General features: G+C 45.8%; 1 protein-coding gene across 5 annotated transcripts; it reads left to right on the top strand.

The window, feature by feature from the left end:
• The first annotated feature begins 59 nt into the window (after positions 1-59).
• Positions 60-22,884, top strand: armc9 (armadillo repeat containing 9). Of its 5 annotated transcripts, none has more exons than XM_076022596.1 (26): positions 60-311; positions 766-855; positions 1,142-1,267; positions 1,376-1,546; positions 1,979-2,134; positions 2,271-2,363; positions 3,464-3,488; positions 4,215-4,372; positions 4,468-4,566; positions 5,457-5,492; positions 7,278-7,312; positions 7,441-7,552; positions 7,693-7,785; positions 9,049-9,139; positions 9,604-9,727; positions 10,175-10,314; positions 10,580-10,656; positions 11,099-11,173; positions 11,837-11,927; positions 12,083-12,138; positions 13,067-13,165; positions 14,177-14,292; positions 15,269-15,432; positions 15,807-15,906; positions 18,530-18,717; positions 19,637-20,680. In XM_076022596.1, the coding sequence occupies exons 2-26, from the start codon at positions 781-783 to the stop codon at positions 19,705-19,707; spliced, it is 2,571 nt and encodes an 856-aa protein (XP_075878711.1). In that variant the 5' UTR covers positions 60-311; positions 766-780; the 3' UTR covers positions 19,708-20,680. The 5 variants fall into 5 exon arrangements, with proteins under 5 accessions (XP_075878711.1, XP_075878710.1, XP_075878712.1 ...); XM_076022595.1 differs by having other exon boundaries at positions 19,634-20,680; XM_076022599.1 differs by lacking the exon at positions 19,637-20,680 and adding an exon at positions 21,819-22,884 and having other exon boundaries at positions 62-311.
• The last annotated feature ends 1,584 nt before the right edge of the window (positions 22,885-24,468 follow it).

Here is a 24,468-nt window from a genome sequence, read left to right as displayed (position 1 = left end):
AAAGTTTTTTTCCCCAAAAAATATGCTGGTTTTGGGGTTTTTGGGGAAAAATGTTAATACACGGTAGTAACAGTTAAAATGTTGCCGTTCTTTACGACAGTCGACGTCTACTTTTCAGCATATATTCCGTCATGCCTGTTGCTAGGTGCTTCAAGCGTCCTTATAGCGAACGGTTGCCAGCTAATGGCTAGCCAAGGGATAACAGGAATCTCTTAGTCATCCAAAAATGTTATCTTTTACGTTATATTTCCGGATGAGCGCGACAAAACGACACAGAGGATACCGCCTAGTTTCAACAATGTTCGAATAAGGTAAAGAGAATTCAAGCAGATTCGTTTTCTAATGTTCTCGTCAAGTTAGCATCTGAGCTAGCGTGCACTTGGGCAGCATTATTTGCTGTCGTATTTTGCCTAAATTGATGTCTTTAAAGTAAATACTAAACCAATACGTTTAAGCTAAGAATTAGAAATGTGGAGGTCTACTTGAAAAATAGCACACCTCAGAATTACACATTTAGGAACCATACAAACACAAGGTACAATATAAACAAACAAACAAAAAATAAATTGTGTTTCTGGATCGCAAGTCCAACTATAACATAACATAACATAACATAACAATAAGGTGTATGCCTTTTGACTATGTTATAACGGTGGAATGTGTAGCTCTCAATTTTTTCACCCCAAAAAAATCCTTGCTCTAATTCAAACAATTTGTTTTGTTATGAATAAATATACATTAAACCACGGTTTGCCAATTTCACAGGTTTTGAGTGTTCACATGAGTTCCGGTGAGGCAGCCGAGATGGGGGACATCTTGGCAACTGAAGCAGATCTTCTTGGGATGATCATGGAGGTCACAAACTTTCATAATTTCATAATAAAACAATACAAGCACCTGATGAACATTCTGGCTTTAAACGGGACAGTCACTCTTTAGTCTGCAGCGCTAAACTGCTCATTGTAGGAAAAAAAAAAGTTATGAATAGATGGACAGAAAAGTATATAGATAGGTAAATATTCATATTTATTTGTTCTCTGGGGGCAATAAACAGATTTGCTTATGTAACTTAGAAAAAACGCCATCCATTCTGCGAAGGTCTCATTAACACTTTGTGTGTCTGTATTGTGTTTTGTTGTAGTACCTAAAGTTTGAAAACTTTGAAGAGACTGTTAATATTTTTGACAAGGAGTGTAAAAACAAAGGGAAGCTTGTCTCAAAACCCCAAGGAAGTATACTTCGAGATTCCAAGACGCGCGCTGTTCAGGTAAAAAAAAAAAAAAATCCTATATGACATTTGGGAAGTAGGAGTGAAAAGACCATTCTATGAATTTATTTATTTGTTTGTTGGTTTGTTTTGCTTTCTTACCGTTAGAATGACCTCTTCAGCTCTTTTGATGATGGAGATTACAAAGTGTTTTTTGAACTGTGGGACGACAACATTCCCGCAGAGATTAAAGATTCAGACACTGATGCCCAGAGCCTAGAGTTCTATCTTCACATCCACTTTACCATCTACCCACTGCGAAGTCACCCTGCCAGACAAGTATGTATGATTGTTTGATGGCAGCATTTTTTTGTCTGCATAGTTTGCAGTTTGCAAACCCAAGAAATGAAAATGAAGGTTGTTTGGAGTAGTTTTATTCTTAGTTATCTGCAAACAAAATTGTAACGTATCTTCTTTGCGTCCCCGTTGTTGTTGTTTCCAAAATGTCCACAATGTGGTGCTGCAGGCTTTTGTCTCTCAAAATACATGGCACGTGATGCAAGAAATGCTTTTAAACTTGTAATAAATGTGCATAAAATATTAGTAAGAAGTAATAGGAGAGTTTGATTGATTGCAGGTTCAGTATATAATTGTACATTTACATTTATGTGTTAGCTACTACAGACCAGATAATTCAGAGAGTTCAGCTGAAATTTTGGCCCTAACCAACAAGTAAAGTGTGCCCCTTTCAAACCCACATCTTTCCCCGAGGACCGAGCTGAGTTTGAGGAGCGGATTTCTCACTTCAAGCAGTACCTGGAGACACGGGGGGCAGCGCTGAGCCAGAGCACAACCTTCCTGTCTTACTACGCCTTAGCCTTCATTCCCAACCCCGCTGTCCACCCCTCTTTCAAGGACCTCTTCCAGGTTTCTCCCTTTGCCAATCATCTACATTTGAAATAGTTAAACATTGCCAGCCAAGCATTACCCGTCACACTTGAGCACGCTGAATGGACACACACAATGGGCATGACTCTTTTTTTTTTTTTTTTTTTTTATCCAGGATTCCTGGATGACACAGTTAAAAGATAAGCTGGAACGGTTTCTGTCCGTGACGCTGAAGTCGTCCAACACCCCGAGGCTGCTGAGCATATATGTATCCTTTTTTTGTGACTTGCTAAGAAAACGGTACCAAGTGAGGTTTTCAACGGTGATTCCAAAATATCAGGTTGTATATGTATGCAACTCTGAGAACAATCACTGTTATAAAACAATGTTGCACATCAAAACAAATGCCTTTCATCTAACAACCCCCCCACAACCTATCAGGCATCAACAGAGTTGAATATTTGGCAGTGTCTTCCTCCTAAAGGTTACTTTGACTGCACAATGCCTGACAGCTCCCACAGCTGTGGCTTCCAAAGCCCATTGTGTCGACTCACTAAAGGGCGCCAATGCAGCCAGGAATCGGATTTAGCGCAGTCAAAGCGAGGGGCACGCGCATTTAGAACAACTCTGCGATCAAACGCAGGCCCAGAAAACAGTCACTTCCATTCCATCTTAAGTTGCACTTTTAAAATCCCCAATAAAAAGCCACTTGGATGTAGCTGAGGCGTTCTTTCCCAGCCACAATGTTGCCCGGTTCTGGTTTGCTTTGTGTCCTCTAAACAAACCCCAGGCCTAATTTGCATGAGTGCCTGCCTTCCTCTTTAATACAGTCGGACCTCATATGACACAAACTCATCCCCACTCGGTCGGCGTCGAGGGGGCAAGTGAAGGATAATAAATATTTTGCTTTTATTGGATACCAGGCTGACACTGACAGTGTGGCCATCGGCATAACAACTATCATCTTGTGAGCGGAGCCTAATGGCCGGCGCATCAAACAGCTGAAACAACAAACATGGAAATCCACGAAACCTTAATTGTTGGTCAGGTGCACTGTCTGCGTGCGTTGTGTTTACACACAGAGTGACAGCTGTGTTTGCACACCCACTGGTTTTTGTAAAATAGCCCCGTCTCTATCCCATTTAAACAACCAGCGCCGGTCCTCTATCAACTCTTGAGTCGTGCAATGCAAGGAGACAAACTTGTCTTAATCCTAAAACAGACTGCCGCTCCGTAACTTTCACCTGCGCACCAGGATGTACAACATAATCTGTGTTTGTCAGACAGTACATACAGAATGTGAGCAATTTGGCCACCGACTGTTTACCCTGGAGTCATAATGTATGTTCTTTAACTGGTGTCTCACAGAAGGAAGGAGGAAAAAACACTAAAGGTAAATACCCAGTTATGGACCCGTGATGATGCCGTTATCAAATGTGGGAAATTATTGAATGGTGTGAATTAAACGATTAATGAACAACCCAGAACAAGCACCACTTGTATAACAACTTGTGCTCGCCGGTGTCAGTCAGGTTTTCTAAGCTGTCCAAGGCGGTTACATCCAGTAATATAACAATGTTGGGTTTCATGATTGTTATTATTTTAGACTTTTACAACTGAGCCTCCAGTGGAGGATAGATGCATCGGCAATGTTGATAAGAGTCATAAAAGTTTGATCACAACTCATTGCCGGCTTAAAGAGGGATTGCTTTGGAAATGTTAACATACGGACTTGGGCTTGTTTATTTTGTGAGGCTAAACAGACTTTGCAACTTTTTGCACCGTGCACATACGTCATGCGGACGTTAAAAAAACAAAAAACAAAGGAAACACACATATGGGGGTTGCATAGGGCGGAACCAATTCTAAAGCCTGACCGGGGGTGTGGTCAGTAACCACGGAGAGCTTCTGCTGCCCCCTCTGATGTCACCGAGGGTCAATTTCCAGAGCTGTGCATTTTCGCACAGGTCCTCTGAAGTTCAGAAGAAGTAAAGAACACAAGTATTTTCTCCTCTTTCGGGAGTTCACTGACTGGCTAGAGACACATCATCCCTAGAAGCACATTAAACCTCGCATGAAGTGAGCTCCCCTTTGGAAATCTTGACGCTTCTGCCCACAGAGGCCATACAGCTGCTCCAGCTCCAGCTGGTCGAGTCGGACCGCCGGATCGCCACCGACGTGCAGAAGTTCAACAAGATGCAAGCGGACTACCACAACTTCATCGTGATCACCGCTGAGCTGGTCGACTCGCTGGAGGCTGCCGTCAGTGGCAAGATGGTGGGTGGACACGTGGCCAGTGCATCACTGCTTAGGCCTATTTTCCAACACCAGGTATCTTAAACCCAAGGGGCCGACTGTGTTTTTTTGGACAGTTTTCCCCTGAGTACCTGCAGAGTGTGTGCGCACGCCTGTTCAACTGCCAAATGAGGCAGAGCCTGGCCCAGAGCGCTGATTTCACCAGACCTGGCACGGTAAGAACGAACACACAGACCTTCTGTCGCTCCGTCCCTCTTTCACACGTCTTCACTTTGAAGAACAAGGCCTCATCATTCTGCCCATTTGTGGCACGATGTCGGGGAGGTCGCCTCCTTAATTCGCAGGCTCGTGACGTCACGTCAACCCTGACCAAGTTTACACGCCGCTTTAAATAGTGTTTGAGTAGGGAGGGTTAGCGGCACTCCAAGACGTGTGTCCGGGAAAACTTGTGGCCAGATCCGGAAGATGCACGTGCGAGAGTCTCGCTAACATGCTGAATATACACTAGGAGTCAAGAGTTCAGACACAGCTTCTCATCTAATGGCTTCTATTTAAGTTCATTTAATTCATTCAATGATGCGTGAATTGGAGAGATTTTGAAAACGGTAATGTATGAAACTGTCCTGTATATGAGAATTATAGACAAGGCAGCTTTATTTTTGTTACACAGCGAATCGTACAATGAACTGAACAAGCGGTTATAGAATAAAGAACATGGGAAAATTAATCGTGAACAATATTTTCTATGCGTCTACTTGAACAAAGAGGAATTTAATGTTGGTGACTTTCACATCAAACTACCCACAACTTCAGGTGAACTGTAGACACTGTCACCCTTCACCTGGCGTGTTCGCTGACATTCTCAAATATTTTCTGAAAATACATTTTAAGTTTAGTGCGATTTTCAAACTCGTTGGTAACTGTGTTTGTAGCGCTGAGTGTCAAATCGGCCCTCAACATGCCAGCAGCCTCCATTGCAGCATAGAAACTCTGCTTTGCGACATCTTGTTTCCCTCTGTGTTGATGATCTTTTCTTTGTCTGTCTGTCTGTCTGTCTGTGTCTTTCTTCTGTTGGGTGCGTGTGATGCTTTTTGGTCCACAAAAGGGATATTACTCAATGAGTCCCTATGATGATGGCTATGTAAGTTTAATTTATTTATGTATGTGTGCATGTGTCCTTCATATTTTACTTCTATTCATCTCCCACTTGCCTGCTAATCATCTTTGTTCATCCTCCTCCTCCTCCTACTCTTCTTACCCCTCCTCCCCTTCACATGCTTTTTGTCTGCTCCATAGGTCCTTTACGACGCAAGCATTTATCAACCACCCTCAGTTCCGTTCCTCAGCTGTGGTCTAGATTGCCTTCCATTTCCTCTCGTTCCTACACCAGACCGTCCTACTTTAAACGGTCTTTTGACCTCATTTGCTGTCTCTTAGTGGTAGCGAGCGGGAGCATCTCTTACAGGGCGTACCTCATCATTAAATTCATTTGTTCTTGAAGACTGCGGCCTTTGTTGCCCTCCTCTGAAGTCCTGATGGGTTATCTGTCTTCTTCTTTTAAGGCTAAATGCTGCCAGTGTCAGTTTTCTCCCCCTATTATTTGTCCAAGCTCACAGTTTTCTTTCAAAGAACTTGGATGAGAGGGACTTGACAGGGCCAAAAAAAAGCTATTATAAGGTTTTTAAATGCAGACAAAGTGTCCTGTGCTCAGGTTGCAGAGAGCAGCATAGACCCAATTAACAACCGACGGCGGCGTATCACAATTCAAAATCCATCTGTGGCAGCATCCCAAATTAAATAATTACCATATTTTAGGATGAATGGCGAAATAAATTAGCCTTTGTTTCCTGTTGTCCTCCTTGTTACAACATACGTTTCCTGTTGTCTGTGAAATAAGGTGTTTTGGTTTCATTCAGGTTCTTTTATTGCTAAAGAGTTGGAAAAAAAAGTTTCATGAAACTAAGGGGGAAAAACAACATGACAGGCAAATAACATTGACAATAGATGGTTTTCGAGTGTTGTCCCAGGGTCACGGCGCATAAAAGAGTCAATAACAGGGAGAAACGCTGCGGAGATTGTAGAGTTAAGGCACTTCTTATGTAAACTTTGCATTGTCAGAGAATTCAGGTCAAGCCTTCACTTTGTGTCCTGAAATATGAGCGCAAAAGTATGGTGTGGTTTTCCTATCGAGTCATTGTGGACGATGATTTTTTTTTCTTCTTCTTTCTTGACGAGGCCCAACTTTCCCGCTGCCGTGCTTGCTGCTGCCGGCAGCCTCTTGCGGCGGGGCATCGCAGTGTCGCGTGTCCTGGGCGGCCGCATCTTCCTTTTGCTCCTCTTCAGGGCAGCAGAAAAGCCTGAAGAGAGAGGGAATTCGGGAAGGAATCCAAGCGCTGCGTACGCTCTCCCTCCGCTTCCGTATTGTTGCACATTAAAGCAAAAATGTGGCCCCGATCACCCGATACATCAGACGACTCGGATCGCTTCCCTGACCTTACAAGGCTCCCGCTATGGCTCCAGCCACCCGGGCCCTCGGATTGGATTTCAGGGCTCTAAAACCTCCCTTTTCACCTGCAGAAAACGCCAATAATTAGTCCTTTCACCCTTCCTACACACACGTACACCACCAACACAATGACACAAGTCATCTCTTCCTGCGGTTCCAGGGACGGAGAGAAGGCACGGCTGTTTCTCACTACAAAATCCTTCAGTAACTGCATGGGCCGCGTCTTAACACGGTGCACTAACGTGAATGCACGGGATCTGAATTGAACAAGCATGATGCATGAAGGTCTAAAAAAAAAAAAAAAAAATCTTCAGACTAGTTAAAAAAAAAAGCAGCAGCATGGACGACATTCTCCCAATAAAATGCGGCAAATCTAAATCTACCTCATTACTCAGTCGAATTTTGCTTTTCCCTTTCCAGGCCTCCTCGATGCTGAGAGCGTCCGTTGCGCCGCAGTAAGCTCACACTCCATATGTATCCAATGTTTTGTTGGTTTTTATTTTTTGTTCCTTTTTGCCTTTGACGCTTTTGATCCGCGGCTGCAACAAAACACAAACGTGCGTGTCGTTTCCGCGACCTCCAGGAGGTCGAAGGAGGTGCCCATGCTGCCCTCGCTGGACTACGAGAAGCTGAAGAAGGACCTCGTGAAAGGGCCGGACAGGCTGCGCTCCCTGCTGCTCCAGGCACTGCGCTGGGTGGGTTTGCCATTTCACAGCTTCCCAACCAAGGGAGCCTTGTTTTCCAGCGTCCGGTTACTTTGCAAAAAAAAACAACCAAAAAAACAACACCGTCACGCTTTACCTGGCTTTGTCGCGATGGTGTGCGTGCGTTTCAGAGGCTGACACGTTCTCTCCCCGGCGAACAAAGGGACACGGTCCTCCAGGCCTACATCAGCAACGATCTGCTGGAGTGTCACGACGCCAAACAGGTAGGAAAGGGGTGAAATGTCTCCAAGCGTGGAGATGAGTGACAGGGGATTTCTCTTTTTTGGGGGCTGCTGTGTCTGTTTCGCAAGGGAATCTGAAACTATGTAAAATGAAAACGTGATTTAGAATGGAAGGAAAATGTCTTTATGATCGAAGTTAAGTTGTCTCGCAGCTGCACTCTGATTTTGGGGAGGCTCAAAGTGATCAACTGAGCGGGTTGATTGTGCCCTTCCTTCTTTTTTCTGACCCTTGGGTAAACCTTGCTAAAGGTCCATCAGATCATATCGAAATTTTTATTAGAGATTTCATAGATGAAAAAGTTTTTTTTGGACGCACATGCATTGTGCTCTTGTTTAAATCCTGTTATGTAGAAGTATTAAAATGGCCATTAAGCCTACGATTAGGCTTTAATGTGCTGTGGCATTTTGTTTGATTTTCCCTCCAGCGCCTCTGGGGACGTCTTCTTAAGTCCCAGACTTGAGTTTCCAGTCTCGGCACCTTTCAGTTTACTGTTTTGTCAGTGGAAGGCCCGGCCAGGGGATCATGTTCCCTCCTCTGAAAGGAATATTAGAAAACTGGCTGTCGGCAAGGTGTTTATGGCTTTGTTTTGATTATCTTTTTACATGACCTTGATCTGGCCTTCAGCCTCGGGCAGCTGTGCTACACACGGTTGCCTTCTAGAAACAATAGTCATTCTTACCTCACACCTGAACTCCTGGTCTTTCTGCTCACTCCGCTGCTCTAAGCCAAACACTGTTAAACAGGGGTGGTGAAGTATTCACATTCTGTACTTGAGTAAAATAATACTCAACCCCTTTACTCAAGGGAAAGAAAGTGCAGGTTTAGAAATGTACTCAAGGGAAAAAGTACATTTGATGATAGTTTTGCAAAAATGAAAGTTTTCAGCAGCTTTAGTGCTCTCAGTACAATAGATTTTTTTTTGTCTTATTTAACTGCTGCACAACCAAACTTTAATCACTAATACCCAGTGAGCCATTATTGGATGTTGGCATTTTTAATGTCATTAACCAGTCTTTTTTTCTACGTATCAATTTGTCTCTGTACTGAAAACGTACTGAGCAGTGATCCCAAATCCGCTAACCGCTACCCTGGAGAAAAGGCTGTCAGAGGGGACCAGTGCACACGTTTTCTTCACGTTCCATTAACATTTTCAGACCTTTATTCAAAGTCAATTGTTTAGGAATTCACTAAATATGAGGTTTATGCTTTATGGTCGTTAACATTTGCGTTGCTATTTTCCACAGAAACGTGTGCTCCATTTGATAAACGCGAGCAACGACAGCGTCCGCCAGTACATGGCTCGCCTCATCAACGCCTTCGCCTCCCTCGCCGAAGGTGAGCGCTGAAGCAGCCGTCGCGCTCCTCTCCTCCTCTCCTCCAGATGAACACCTCCGGCAAACACTGGCACGTTGTGGGAGGATGTTTGCCGAGAAAAAAAAACAAACAACCCGTTGTCTCGTACAGCACTAATAATAATTGAATATTGACACAAACGAGCCACAAACTAGCTTACTGAATAATTGCCACGTGAGGAGGAGAATCAGCAGGTTCACAAGATCTGTGCATGTGTGGAAACAGCCACAAAACATTTATTTGATATCGTCACCCTATTTTTTTCAAGTTTTTGGGAAAACATAAAAGGAGATGGCCAGAATTAACAAGATCATTTCAGACAAAAACTAATTTTCTCAAAAAAATGACTTAGGCCATTATTTTAATAGGGTGACGATATTTAATGGCGATGAAGCTTTCCAGCAAGGCATTCAGACGTGCGACTCTCCCTCATTTATTCCCCACAGGCCGGGTTTACCTCTCCAAAAGCCCTGCGCTGCTCAAGCTGCTCACTGACTCCCTGAAGGCGGAGGAGAAAGACTCGCCCAGCAGGCTGAATGTGCTCGTGGCTCTGCAGAAACTCAGCCTCAGGTAGTTTTCCAAATAAACCGGTGAAGTGAGATTAAACGTATTTGCATATCGTGGCTTGTGGGTGCTGGACAGAGCAACCCGTTGCTCTCACTGCTCCTGCAGTGGTAGTTTGTCTCAAGGGAAACAGCAGAATTCAAAACAACTTGCTGCAATTTCCATTAAAGTTCCCACACTTGCTTGAGGTGTTTTTAGTCTCACTTCTTTTTCCGAGTCAGAGCCAACACGCAAAATGTTTGGTGAAAACTTCCTGTTCTCCCCATTTATTTCTTGATCCTTTCGACTCTGTTTTGCCTCTTCTGTTTGTGTGAGTAGAGCCGCCTTTCTGCAAAGCATTTTATCTGTGAACGTTCAGGTCACATGTCCTGTGATGGTATGAGTCCTTAGCAGACGTGTTGATCAGAACTGACCTAAGATTGTGTTTGCCTCTGATACTCCTGACCTGGGTAGACGGGCCCAGCAGACTGCCATGATAAAGGACAATCTGATTGGCTGGCTGGTGGATGAGCTGCACGACTCGGACTGCCTGAATGACAACACCCTGGTGTACTCCACGGCGCTGCTCTTGAACTTGTGTCTGAGGACAGCAGGTGAGGGGAACGGAGGAACAGAGAGAACAACGTGAACACACACACACCCACACACGCACACACACAGACTTGCTGAATAAATTTAAGCTAGGCATCAGAATCTTTTGACATGATGCAACGGACGTTAATGTCTTGTCAATGCTGCAAAATATTTAAAATTAAAAAGTTAAAAAGTTCCACTAATTCGTGTGTGTGTGTGTGTGTGTGTGTGTGTGTGTGTGTGTGTGTGTGTGTGTGTGTGTGTGTGTGTGCGTGCACCTGACAGGAAAAAGGAAGTGTGCAGAGGACACGAAGCATGTGCTGAAGGTCCTGACTGACCTCCTGGGACACGAGAACCAGGAGGTAATGTGCACCTGTTAATGCACACACGTCACCAAAGTCCTTCAATAGTAAATACTTTATTTATATGTCCTACACTGTTCTTTGTACAATATGAATAAATAATGGAGAGAAAACAGTACAAAGCGTTTTCATTGGATAGTTTCGCAGTGATAAACTATGAATGCAGTATTTGTGTCCTAATCTTCCTCTGCAGAAATGAAAAGATGAATCATGCAGATTAAATACACTTGCAATGACTTTACATGGGGAACGTACTGGTATTTTGAGAGTCCCCGCTAACCTTTTCTTCCTTGTTTTGTTGCACTTTCACATAAGTTGCATCCATTTGACCTGAGTTCCTCTAAAGAGACGCGTGTGTGTGTGTGAGTGAGTGTGTGAGTGTGTGAGCGTGTGGGCGTGTGGGCGCGTTAACGCCTATTTGTGTCGTTTTTCTCTTCCTCAGATTTGGCCCTACGTGAATGGGGCCCTGTACAGTATCCTGTCTATTCCCTCAGCGAGACAGGAAGCCATTGAGATGGTGAGATAGCGGCGACGTCCTCACCTGCTTGCAGGAAACAGACACAGTTTGTCTTCTTCGCTTCGCCCCGCATCCGTCCGTCCTCGCGCGTCGTCCGCGGTCTAGACAGGAAGCAGCAGGTGCAACGCAACAGGAGATGACTCGCGCATCGTCGAGGCGATCAGAGACAGAGCTCATTTTCATTGCTTGAGACGTTACACGGACGGCTTGAACGTCGTCAGGCTCTGTTAAGTTCAGTCTCGAAAATAAACTATTACTGACTTACACTTATACTGTATATATATATATAGACGAGAAAGTAAAAGTGTCTGCCTCAGGAAAAATGACATCAGAATAAAATAAGTAATAAGAGAGTCTATCTGTGCACGTCCCTTCCCATAATCTTCTTAGGCTGGAAATTAGTGTCGTCCTGTCCTGTCAGTGAGCTCAGCACTTAATGCTGAACAGGACTTTGACTGTCAGAGTTCCCGGAAGCTGTGACTGGAGCCAACAAATTTTATCTCAAAAATGAATATTTAGAGTTGAAAACTGTGTTGACTTATCGCGCGCGTGTGTGTGTGTGTGTGCGTGTGTGCGTGTGTGTGTGTGTGTGTGTGTGTGCGTGTGTGCGTGTGTGCGTGTGTGTGTGTGTGTGTGTGTGTGTGTGTGTGTGTGTGTGTGCAGAGTTTAGAGGAGAGCCTCCGCTGCTACAGCAGGGAAGAGAGTCCCGACCTCAACAGGCAAATCGAATTCATCATCAAGCAGCTCAACTCAGGTCCGTGAAGCACTGTTTTTTTTTTTCTTCCATGTATCAGCTCTTCCTGCTTCCCTCTGCTTGTGCTTTGAGAACAACAGGCTAAATATTAAGCGATGTGTTTTTCCCTCTGGATGATATATTTACTCGCTAATCTTTGTTCCGCCTTCACACAGTCGACCAAGATGGGCCGGAGTCGGACGACGACGAAGAGGAGGAGGAAGATCATGATGTAAGATCTCCATTAATCCTGCGAGACCGTGAAAGGCGACTGCATTTACCACTCTTATGTCACAAATCATGATAAGTCGAATAATACAGCGCGGGTCATAGAACGTATAAAGTAAATGCAATCGACACAATTCAGGCGGTGAACTGTACAGAAGCTGCATTTTGGAGCCATTTCAGGAACACGGAGATGGCAATCTCACCGTGACACAGATAGCCGGTGTCTTTCCCACCGCGCGTCTGTATGTGTTCATGTGTGTGAGCGGCGGTATCGGGCTCAGCAGATACTGTGGGAAAATAGGTTATTCAAGATAAGGGCATATGGAGGAATCTCCAGTGACTCTCCGTGGGCCTTTGTTCATTGCCTGCTGCCTTTGTCCCAAAATAAAATTGACTGATCGAGTCCGACTTTCCAGGTTTCGCAATGGGCTGATCTGGGATGTGATATTTTGCCGCTCTAGAAGTGGCTCTGACGGCGGCTGAAGGGTGGAATGTGGAGCAGTCGGGCTGCTCTCCTCTTGGTATCAGGTGTCTCGTGATCCGCAGCATTGTATCAGCGGTCAACCCACTCCTTCTGCATTCATCGATCGTTCCTGCCGAGGATTTTTTTTTCCCTCTGTCTTCCCACTTTTTTTGTCTTCCTGCACAAAATGCCTACCTCAGGAGTTTTCGCTCACCTCCGGTAGAAAGGTCGCTCTCGGCAGCACTCACATCAGCAGATGTGTGTCAAATCCCGCTGACGGTAAAACGGGAACAAAGTGGCTGCGAGCCTGATAACATTCCTGATGTCCAAACACAGACCTGACCCACTAGGCCAAAAGCTCACATTACTCATTTGGAGTTGCTCACATTCATTGGTGGCGATATGATGGCCGGCGCGACGAGTCTGCCACGAATTCTCTCCGACAAACGTGTTGTATTTGTCTCGACAGGAAGATTTAATGGATTCTGATATCGACGCGGAAGAAGTTCTCCAGCCAGAACCGAGGGAGCTATCAGGAGAGAGTCTGCTGACCACCGAATACTTGGGTGTAGGGACACACATATACGCACGAGCACTCGCATACACACACATACTCTCTCTCTCTCCCTTTCTCTCTGTCTGTCTTTGTTCCGTACTGGTTAAATAAATAACCATTTCTCTTCCAGTCACTTCCTACTTCACTCGCTTCTCACAGCCTCCTGGTTTGTTTTTTTGGTTTTTGATTTGCCACTTTCAGCGTTCGCGGAGTAGTGTCGTATACATGCTCTGTCCACCCTTTTACCAAAGGGTCAGTAAATCTGATGGACTCAGATGGCCATAGGATTCTGAAGCGATTAAATTTCCCGACAGCTCTTGGAGCTGTAAAAAAAAAACTGTTGCCGTGTAGGTAGGTAGGTAGATACTTTATTCATCCCCTCAGGGAAATTCTATGTGTCCCATTGCCCACCATGGAAAAGACAGCCGTTCAATCAACGGTGTGAGCTTGGTGGTGTGTAAAGTGCATATTATTGATAAAGTCTTTTTTTAAATGAGCGTATCGGGGTTGTTTTCTTCACTAAGTATGAGTCTTGCTTTAAGCAACTCACTCATGCATTAGTGTCACATCATCACTTGTCACTGGCCTTGAAGTTCAAAAGCCTCTAACCTTGCGCCGGTTTGTCAGTGGTGGGCGGGGCCCAAGGACGGCCGATCACTCATCGAATGAAATGGCAAACAAGCGGATGGTCTTTATAGTGGTTATTAAAATGCGTTAATGTGTGCCAGAGCATTGTGATTATTTAAAAGCATTGGGTTGGTGTGAACGGGATTTGCTCACTTTTTCAGACCAGCGTGACATCGAAGGCATCACAATGAGTGTAAACAAAACTGGTGTCGGTCTTTTATTTTCCTTTGTTGATCTTTCTTTTTGCCTTAATGTGCGCTATAGTACTGTGATGGTAGCTGGACACAGGACTGATACCTTAGCAGACCAAAATGGGCTTCTTTTTTTTGGCCATTTAGCAAAGTTTTTTTTCATTTTTTTATCATCATGTCTCCTCTTGGTTCCCTCCCTCTTCAGATTATGACGAACTCGGTCAAAGTGAGGAAGAAGTCCACCGCTTTGCCCCAACAAAGCGTCGACGAACCTCTGCAGCGGCCCACCACACCAAGTTCTCACCGTAACACCGGTGCAGCGTAAGTCAAAGACCCCCCCCACACGTTGTCAGGGAATCCTGGGTGAGCAGTTTTTATTTTTTCACCAGTGAATTCTATCTTCATGCAAGTGCATGTGACATCCTTCCACTTCCAGGAAGCCATGTAACTTGTGGTCTAGTTTGACCTGTAGGTCACTATTTCAGATCACCTTTTGTTCAGCTGCAAGTTACCGCAGGCCTTGAAAGAGTATGCGACGCATACCTGCCGGGAATTTGTGAAAAGAAATGAATCTGCAGAAGGTATTGGGTAGCTAAAGTGAACTAGTCACCTGCCTGGAACACCAGAAGTGCCTATGCTCTAAATTGCTTTAGATTTGTGTTGTGCATCCATCTGGTAAAAATCCCATTCAAAGTTTCTGGAAAAGGGAAGTAGAAATTAGAAGGTGAATGGAAAACTATTAATGGGCCTAATTGATAATAATTGATCATATTTAGCCTCTACGCAGTGTTTTTATTTGAAAGTTTACAAAAACCAAGTGAGGAAAACCTTCAGAACCTTCAGAACCATTTCTATCCCACTCTTAATGTGAAAACGCCATCCACTTCTGTGTAAAAGCTCCTTTTCACCCATGTAGCTGCTGCTCCTTCTTCCTGGTCTCATTCGATGTTTCCTCAGAGCAGCGTAGAGCTCTTGGCTCTCCCTTTTGTGCCTCCCACATCTTTACCTGTGAAGAACACAAACCGGTTTTTAGAGTCCACTGCAACTCAGTTGAAATCTGATCAACTCGAGTGCCCTGCGAGCTCAATAAAAGGTTGCGGTTAATCAAGTGCCAGCAGTCAAAAACAATTTTTCTCCACTGTCACCTTGGTGTTTGCTCTTAGCCGGTGTTCTAATAACAAGGCACCTTATGAATACGTTAGGCGCCCTCAGATAAACCGGCCGCTCTTCTAACATAGTTGACTTCATCCAATGTTTTTAATAAATGGTGATAAATGATGTGAATGTCTGAACGCAGGGACGATGGATCCAGCGGTCGGGGGGACCAGGCCACCCGGGAGTTGCCGCCGAGCAGACAGAAGAGCGACGGAGGAAGTTTACCCACCTCCCGACACAACTCCCGCCCTCCCACGCGCTCTGGCAGCCGTCCCAGCACTGACGACTCCCTCCGCCACGGCATCGGTGGGCCAGTGTTCAGATTGTTTGGCTGATGTGTCTGTAACTCATCAAATACTCTGCCAGCTTTGGAAAAATTAGCCTCTAACGTCCCTTCCGCCTGGCCCTCATCTTTTAATGTTGCATCCCATTGATTTCCTCTGGTCGGTGTCCACGTGGCAGGGGGGTTTTGTAATATTTTCAGGCACGATGAGGTGATCAAGCCTCAGCAGGACGACCTGTGTCTTCTTTTGGCCAAAGAGATCATTCCAGTGTGACATGAGGGCGTTGTCACACCGTTTCTACCACAAGTTTTTGGGGTTTAGACTTCAGAGCGAGTCGGTTGGGAATGAGACTAAAAGCTCAGCGTGTCTCTCTCTTGGTCTCTTCTGCCTAAGCAGACTCGGAGTGCGGCAGATTCTCCCAGGAGTCGGAGCTGGAAGGACCGTACGAGGGCCGAAAAGGATGTTCCCTGGAAGAACACAACGGACTCTTGGCCAAGTAAATGAAACACATCTGGTGCCTTTATTCACAAAACCTCTGAGAGCGACCTGACAGAGCTCCTCACTTCGTCTAAAAACGAGCTCACGACTGATTTGGGAACATTTTCAAGAGCGACAAGGACCAAGGAAGTGACTGGGAATTTGATCAGAGGGAGGATGCGATATAAGTTTTGACTGGTTAATCCAAACACCAACTGACAGCGATTAAGGGAATTTAGTGAACAGTGAAGCCACTGTAAACATTGACTTTGTGTCTCTGTCTCAGTTGACTTTCGCAATGAGTAATTTTAATTCTTAGAATGATTTGTGTCCACTGAATAATTCCTAATGTGTATAAAGCAACTTGGCAAAAAAATGCTTTAAAACGCAAATAAAAACACAATTTGAACTGATCTGGAATATGACGACATTTCTTTTGCAAATTGGAAAAGAAAAAAAAAAAAACGGTTTGCTGAAATAAGAATAGGAACTCCAGGTCAGCTGAGGTAGAGCACCAGAATATGTGTCAGGTGTATTTGTGTGGCAGGGGCGCTGAGTTGCACCGACGGGTGACTCAGCGCTGCCAAACCGGTCTGCAGGGGCTGTGACATGCGTTTAAATGAGCGGCGGCCACAAAGAGGCCCATTGAGCCGAAACTACCCCCCCCCCCCCCCCCCCCCCCCCCCCCCGACCACCTCCCCGCTCCTCCGCTCCTTCAAATCCCAGAGGAACTTGACTCCTCGGTCCCGCCAAGAGCGCCGAGTCCCAGGAAACCGCCTCTGTTATCACTCCCCGCCGCTTTCTCCCAAGAACGTAAAACACCTCCACAATACAGCCTTCGGTCGGCCTCGACTCGCAGGCCTTTACACTGAAAGGACATCATTGAGTGTGAGGGCCGACTCGGTTGCTTGTAAAAGCAGGAATAAAATATGTGTTTTTTTGTTGTTTTTTTTACTTGGCTTTTGTAGCAGAAAACAAATGCTACGCATGAATTAACTTCACCTGGGTAATTGAGGTGCATTATGTAATGTCACCACAGTGATGACAGAGGTTGTTGAGATAAACAGGATTGTGTCCAAAGGCAAAATTGTTCCAACTTCATAGGCAGCAGTGTATTGTTGTTGTCGTCGTCGTGCGGTCGAGACCAGCCAGACCGACTGTGGCCTCGATGCTAACAAGTTGATAGCGTGTTTGTGAAGAAATGTACCGGCAATACAGACATGGAATCACTGGCAGCCTTCTGTTCAACCTAAAAATGAATTTGCGGTGTTCTTCTCCAGGTACACAAGCAGGTTGATGGCCTTTAAATTTAGAGCCTGCTAACTTCACCCATCCTTTGTGATGTGCAATTCTGTCTAATGTCACAAGTTTGGTGACAATGAAACAGAGCTTTCTTAAACCGCACTTTTATTCTCATTTATAGGGCAGTTTGTTCCATAAGATTTAACCATAACAATATTACGATAGCTACATTGCAGACAAAGCTTCCAGAAAGTGCAGATCACAGGTTGCTGTGAGGATGATTGCATAGAAAGTTGCCCTTGCTTTGCGTCTCGCAGGTATTGATTAATTCGCCTGCAAGGGATTCACTGGAAGTTATCGACCTCATACGATGTAATGGAAGCTATCGAGTGTCAGGGGCGAGAGGCCTGTTCTCTGGCTGATGTCCAAGCCAGGATGCTGCTGCATTGCGTGCGAGGGGAAACATCCAAGAGAAGCCTCACACGCTGACGATGATAACAGGCCATTTAGATTTAATAGTGTGAAGTGAAACAAAGTGAGTAAACAGGGTTTAATATTAACAGATACTCTGGTTTGGATGGCCTCAATGTGAGATCTATGCTGGGAAGTTGCCAGATAAATAGGAAAGTTGATATACCGGGATAAGATAGCAGTTCCAGTCACACAGAGCTCATTTAGTGTTTGGACAATCGAATGACTCAGAAATGAGCAGCTTCTGTCTCGTTGATTGTTAACCTGTAAACATCTTATGAAATGTTCTTTCTTATCATCAGAGGCTACCGCTAAATCTTATCCACTGGGCCTGTAATGCGTCTCTATCTTGAGCCCTACATTGCTTTAAGTAGTGTTGTAGTGCTCGAGATAGGTCTTGGTCTCTAGACTGGTCTCCACACCACTTTTTAAGGGTCTCGGTCTCGTCTCGGTCTTTTTTTGAAAATGGTTCAAAATGGTTGGCAAAGCAGCTGAAAAGAGATGCTGTTCCATTTAGAAGCAAACTTGAATTTTCAAAAGATGCTGGTCATTTTTTTTTTCTGCTTCGGTGTTGTTTTTCTTTGATATATAAAGTCTTGGTCTTGTCTCGATCTCGATACTCTGCAGTCTTGATAATGTCTTGCTCTTGACCCCAACGCTAGCTTAAAAAAACATCCGTGTTTTGCCTTTTCAGTTCGTCTGCGGGTGTGTTTATTTCAAATCGTATTGCAAAAGATGGCCTGTGTCGCTCCAGGTCACTTAATGAAATACCAGATGTGTCTTTTCCTGCCACTCCACCGTCATTCGCTCTGCTCCTTGTGCCATTTTGCACTGAACAAAAGGAGGATTGAACTTTCTGTGATATATCTGCAAGGCACACAACTCATAGACCGTCCTTGTTTTTTTTTTGTTTTTTTGTATTTTTGCAGCTGCGATTGCACCGCGTTTGTAAGTAAGGACAAAATCCCCCGGACGCCCGACGGAGCGGCCAACAGGAACGGTGGTCCGCGAGCTCCAGGTCCCGCTCTGGCCCCCCAGTTCTCCCAGTCGGAGCCACAAAGCAGCAGCCGGCCAGGCTCTGCCAGCTCCACAGCGGGAGGAGGACGGCAAAGCGGAAGTAAGAAAATGGTCTCCCTGCCGGTCCTCTGCCAGCTTTTCACCGCAGACTTGCGTCTTTCTTTCTATTCTGACAGAAGCAAGAAGGTTGTGGGTTTGATTCCGGGCCTGGGGGGCCTTTCTGTGTGGAGTTTGCATGTTCCCCCTGTGTCTGCGTGGGTTCTCTCCGTGTTTCCCGCCTTCCTCCCACAGTCCAAAAACATGCGTGTGAGGTGAAATGGAAACTCTTATTGTCCATAGGTGTGTGTATGTGCGTGCGAATGGTTGTTTGTCTCTATGTGGCCCTGCGACGAACCGGCCACTTGTCCAGGGTGGTACCCTGCCTTCACCATATGACAGCTGGGAGGGGCTCCAGCCGACCGCCGTGACCCTGGGCTCAGGAATAAGTGGGTATTGAAAATAGATGGATGGATGTTTTCTGCTTGTGTTGCATTGTCCTGCTGAGAAGTCATCTGAGGATGCTGGTGTGCTTCTAAAAGGACCGACATGGGAGGCTGTGGTCTTTCAATAATGTTTACTTCCCTTCTTCTTCCCATTCATCTTGACCACGACTACGTGCAACCCGTTGGTGCCGTGTCATTGGCTCATTACGTATTCGCGATAGTGTGCTGCAGAGCGGATCAGGATGAAGTGATCTGTATGAAGTGTGCTGCGCCGGAGATCTCTTATTGACCAGTGACAAACACGGCCCCTTCGAGCGCCTCTTGACAGTAGCAGATGCTCTGTGTGCTCAGCGTATTGTCGCAGTGGAGTGGTGCGGTTGAGATTGGAATTGGGATTGTCTGTTTCAACATTACACGTCAGGGTTTTGTCTTCACGTCGTCAGTCGTCTTAAGTTTAATTGAGTTTGACGCACACACGGCCGTGTCTCATTCCCCCCGATCTCATTTTTATCGCTACTTCCTCCTCTTTATAAGCAGATCTTCCCAGAACCGCTCTCTCTGGTGTTGCTCTGAAAACAAAAGCAGACTCACAACAACGTGCAAATTGACAGTAAGGGAACGAGTCACGGTCAATTTCCCCTCCAACTCTTATCTCAAGTTACATGCGGAGGTTTATCCTCTTTTGTGCTGAACGCTGGAACAAAATCTGCTTTTGTGCTGAGACTCACGCTACACGAAGTGTTGATCTGCCCCTAACAGGATTAATTAGTTTCCTGGAGACTCGCTTAGATTGGCATGAATTTGACCAAAACAGGTAATTTAAAGAAATTTGATGCCGTTGTGCCAACCTTTTTGAACCTGAGAGCTACTTCATGGTTACTGAGTCAAATGAAGGGCAACCAGTTTGCGGGAACTGTCCCATTAGTCCGACCTCCCAAAAGTCCGACAAATTGCCCATTGGTCCGACCGAACGTTAGGGTTACGGTTACCGTTGGGTTCAGGGTTACAGCTAGGGTTAGGGGTTCGGGGTTCCTCATGGGCTAGAAGCCCCAAATTTGGCGTGGGTGCGTCTTGAGGGATCCTCATGAAGCAGCAAGTGGCCCCATGTCTCTAGGACAAAGTTGACCTTTGACCCCATAGACTTGCATGGCATTAGGGTTAGAGTTAAGGCTGGAATTAGGGTTAGGGTTTGAAATTAGGGTTAGGGCTTCGGGGTTCCTCATGTGCTAGAAGCCCCAAATTTGACGTGGCTGCGTCCTGGGGGCTCCTGATGAACCAGCAGCCAGACCAACCAGATGCTACGTTTTGCTAAACCAACCGAGATTCAACCGTGACTCAAGCAATTCACCTTTTGCCGCTGCTCACTTTTCAATTCTGGCTGAAGGACTGGAAGTCGAAGCACCAGCCGGCCTTGCCGCACTCTTAGTTTGGCGATAAAAATCTGCCCATCCTCTCTCTCCCATGCATCTTTATTGCATTTGATGAGTGATTACCTCCAGCTCTTCCGCCGGGTGCCCATACCATAAAGCTTGTAATAGGACTGTAATGGTTTGTCCAAGCCACCACATCCTCCTGTGTGTGTGTGTGGTGTGTGTGTGGTGTGTGTGTGGTGTGTGAGGCCTGGCCAATGTCAAGACATTTGTCAAGTGGGAGGACGTCACTTCTTTGTAGCTCCACTTAAAGGCTAATAAGCGAGTGCACTTAGCAAATAAAATAAGTACCCTCATACCGTGCTTGCCTGCAGCCTTTAATGGTTCTTACTCTTCCGGGGCATCAATTTTCCGTCTTGAATGGAGTTTCCGCCGACTGTCGAGAGACATCCGGCCTCGCGCTAGCGGCTCAGCAGAGTCTGGCAGCCGTTGCTCGCCGAGGAGAAGATCCCCTCCGGGCGCCGCTTTTTCTGTTAAACACGTCTATTGCGAGTGACAGCGGCGCTTCTTGGCCGCCGGGGGAAGACACGGCACTGTTGACCACCCAGTCAGTCAGCCAGCACTCACCAGAGGAGGAGCTGCGTCGGTAGAGAGGTTTTGGGCATGGGGGTGGGGGTGGGGGAATGGGTGTGCATGGTCTCTCCGCAGCCTGACTTGAGGTGATGATGGATCACAGTTGTGTTGGCGTGCAGGTGGCGAAGAGGAGGAATATTTCAAAGGACCGGCAGAAACTTGTATGTTGAGGAATTTCCTCTTAAACTTGTTTTCAGAAATGCGGGGGGGGCGGGGGGGGAGTCGCAACTAATCCACAGTGCTTTTGTTGCAAAACAGCTTCTTCTTTTTTTTGTCATATCGTGCTCATGACTTCTTTTAGCCCGCATAGGAAAGGTTGAAACAGCACACGCCACCAACGTGCCTCGGCTAGCAGGGGCACACTCGGTGTCCTGACAGCGCCGCTGACTGAGGAACTCCACGCTCAGCCCGCACCAAACTACTCTTTGTTCTCGCAGTCAGGGAATTCTATGGTGATTCTTAGGATCGCCTGTAGCATTTCTATCATTTAACATCAAGTGAATCAAAATGGGGGGCCTTGTAAAGGCACAGAGGAAATTTTTTTTTAAGCGGGTTGCCAGGTCTATTTGGCATTCATTCCTCGTGCTACAATTTGTAGCACGAGGAATGAATGCATGCCGGCAAGAAGATACCGGAGCACTTCCTGCATTCTCCTCCTCTCTTCTGTTCTGCTCTTCTCTCACCTTCTGCCCGCCTTCCCTCTCCTCCCCTCGCAGGCAGCCACTCCAAGAGGAGGTGAAGACCGGGCTGTCACCGTGGAGTAGCTCTATCTTCCTGGGGGTCCCGGGCTTCCTGTAACATCATCCTCCCACGTTGTGATCGGGGTCAGGGCAGCAGAGACGGCTGAGGATCGGCGAGGGGAGGAGGGGGGGGAGGGGCCCAAACAATGCACAGGATTGTGGCCCCTGCGTCCCCCACTGCTCTGTCTCTCTCTCTCTCTCTCTCTCTCTCTCTCTCTCTCTCTCTCTCTCTCTCTCACACACACACACACTCACACTCACACACACACACACACACGCACACGCCTCAGCAGAGACTTCTTGTGTAACCTGACTATGAAGTCTGACCGTCATCAGAAATCCTCCGCAGTTGTGTAGCACCTGGATGCCTGGAAACAGGCGGCCAGTCCGGGAGCTTTCGCGCAGAGCAGTCCTCCTGTTTGGCAAATATGTTTCTGGGTGGAGTCGGAGAGGATAAATATTTGACGGCTTTTCGCTTTCTGTCCAGTGATTTACACACTTTGACGTAAGCCTGTTTTTTTTTTTACAGACAGTTCCTGAGACGTCGGCCCCCGTGTTGGCTTTGATTACAAGGATTACACTTGAACTTAAAGGGTTATATTGGCGTCGGGACACGTTGCATTACTACGATAAGAAAAAGGGAAAGGCAATGGCTGTACATAGTGAGAGACCGAGGTGATGAAACACAAGAATTATTTATGTCTTTGATGTTCGAATTTGTCAATGAATTTGACAATTGGGAGGAAAATGACATGAAATAAATGTTTGCTATTTTTTTCAAAAACAAAATGAAAACACATCATACATGTTTACTATTCCTACATGGACAGCTATGTGGATGTATATTGCAGGTGATGTACAGTACCTCCCACAGATTTACAATATTGCACATGTAAACTATTTTCCATCATGATTTTGTTTTTTTGTTTTTTTTTTCCATCTTTCTGCTGTAGAACGTGTTGACGTGAGCTGCGTTTCCATTGTGATGCACATTGGATCAGTGGACTTGAAAATGCTTTAAATAAATGTCTGGTTCAGCAACTGTCCTGTTTTTGGGATGTTTTTCTCTTCGACTTACACATCTGCGTCAGCATCCACATCATAGATGATCATAGATAGTAGCTCAGTTCAGTGCCTTGACCGATGCCAAAGAATAATGAGAAATCCTCAATAATAACCACACCTCCCAGCCCATAATTGCCCTCTCAACCCTGTCTGTTTTTAACTGATTTTATTCTTGTGTTACACCTATTTTAATCGTTTTTAATTTTTTAATCCCGAAGGCGCTCTAATGGAGGCTGCAGGTTCGAGGAACCACTCTGGGAAAATTCGATCCGGCTGGAAGCAGCCTGCAGTCGAGTTTTACTACGCGGTCGCCACGGGCGATCGTTGTCGGCGACGTTACACGTTCCGCGGCGCTTTAACAACCTTGTGTTGGGACTAAGTGGCCCTAATTGTTGCCCGCAAACATCCTTGCACCACCGGCAGACACTGCAGCCGCCTCTCTAGAGCCACTCTGCCTTCATGTTCCTCGCACTGACGGCTAAACGTTGGGCAAACTTCCAGTCAGGCTGCTCTGCAAAGTCGCCCTCGCTTTCTGTCTGATTGCATGTGTTGTGTGTGTGCGCACGGCTGATTTGTGAGAAGTGTGTGCGTGAGTGTGTGTGTGTGTGTGTGTGTGTGTGTGTGTGGAGGGGGAAGTTGAGTTGCCGTGGCCTGTCTGTCGTCTCCAACCAATCTGGCCATTGTGTTCTGACCTCTGGCAACAGCCAGGCATTATGGCCCTGAGAACTGTTGCTCACCTTCCCTTTAAACTCTAGTGTGTGTGTGTGTGTGTGTGTGTGTGTGTGTGTGTGTGTGTGTGTGTGTGTGGAATGCCTGGTTTGAAGTTTGGAATCCATGAATCACTACCATGTGACTTGCTGATGAAAGGTTAAAAGAAGGGGAAAATGCAATGCAAGTCAGCGTTAATATTTTTATAGTTAATACCAAGCCAACAGAAACCAGTGAGATTATTTATTATTATTATTATTATTATTATTATTATTATTATTATTATTATTATCATGTTTGTTTTCAAAAAATTCTAGTCCTGTTCTAGTCCTGGCGGATTCATTGTAAATGTAATGGATTTAAAATGCTGGTCGCAGTTTTGCGAGGGTTGCATTATGTTTGTGGCTGGTTGGTGATGCAGCAGATTATCAGCGGACACTGCAGCCTGAGAAAAACAGTGCTGGCAGATCTGCACGTGACCAACAGCACCCCGTGAGCTCGGCAGATGCCCTGACGTGGCTCAGCTTCCTTCCTTTTTGAGATATAAGTGTAATTCTTTCCAACTACTGTGCGAGCGATCCTCAGTGCTAATGGATTTGTGGAGTTTGGGAAATGGCATCCAAGTCCAAAGTGCAAAAACTCATCCACAGCAACAACAACAACGAAAAAAAAAAAAAGAAATGTGTGTGTAAAGAGACGCTGGGGAATTACATCTCGTATTGCGCCGTTAGCCTCTGGCTAATTGCATTGCTAATGTCAATTTTTTTTGTTTTGTTTTTGTTTTTTCCTTCTGTACAAGAAAATCAGCGGAATGCAGAAAGACAGAAATCCCTCTTTTCATACATGGGGGCTG

The sequence above is a fragment of the Nelusetta ayraudi genome, unplaced genomic scaffold (genome assembly GCF_046127955.1).
Source record: "Nelusetta ayraudi isolate G7.1 ecotype Tasmania unplaced genomic scaffold, CSIRO-AGI_Nayr_v1 ptg000013l, whole genome shotgun sequence".
Lineage (NCBI taxonomy): Eukaryota > Metazoa > Chordata > Actinopteri > Tetraodontiformes > Monacanthidae > Nelusetta > Nelusetta ayraudi.
Note: the sequence above shows the minus strand (reverse complement) of the source record. Positions and strands in the feature narration are given on the sequence as shown.

Coding starts and splice junctions, on each gene's coding strand:
- armc9 (XM_076022595.1), top strand. CDS start 781: ATGAGTTCCGGTGAGGCAGCCGAGATGGGGGACATCTTGGCAACTGAA. Junction 7,313..7,440: donor AGAGCGTCCGTTGCGCCGCA/GTAAGCTCACAC, acceptor CGCGACCTCCAG/GAGGTCGAAGGAGGTGCCCA. Junction 7,553..7,692: donor TGCTCCAGGCACTGCGCTGG/GTGGGTTTGCCA, acceptor CGTGCGTTTCAG/AGGCTGACACGTTCTCTCCC.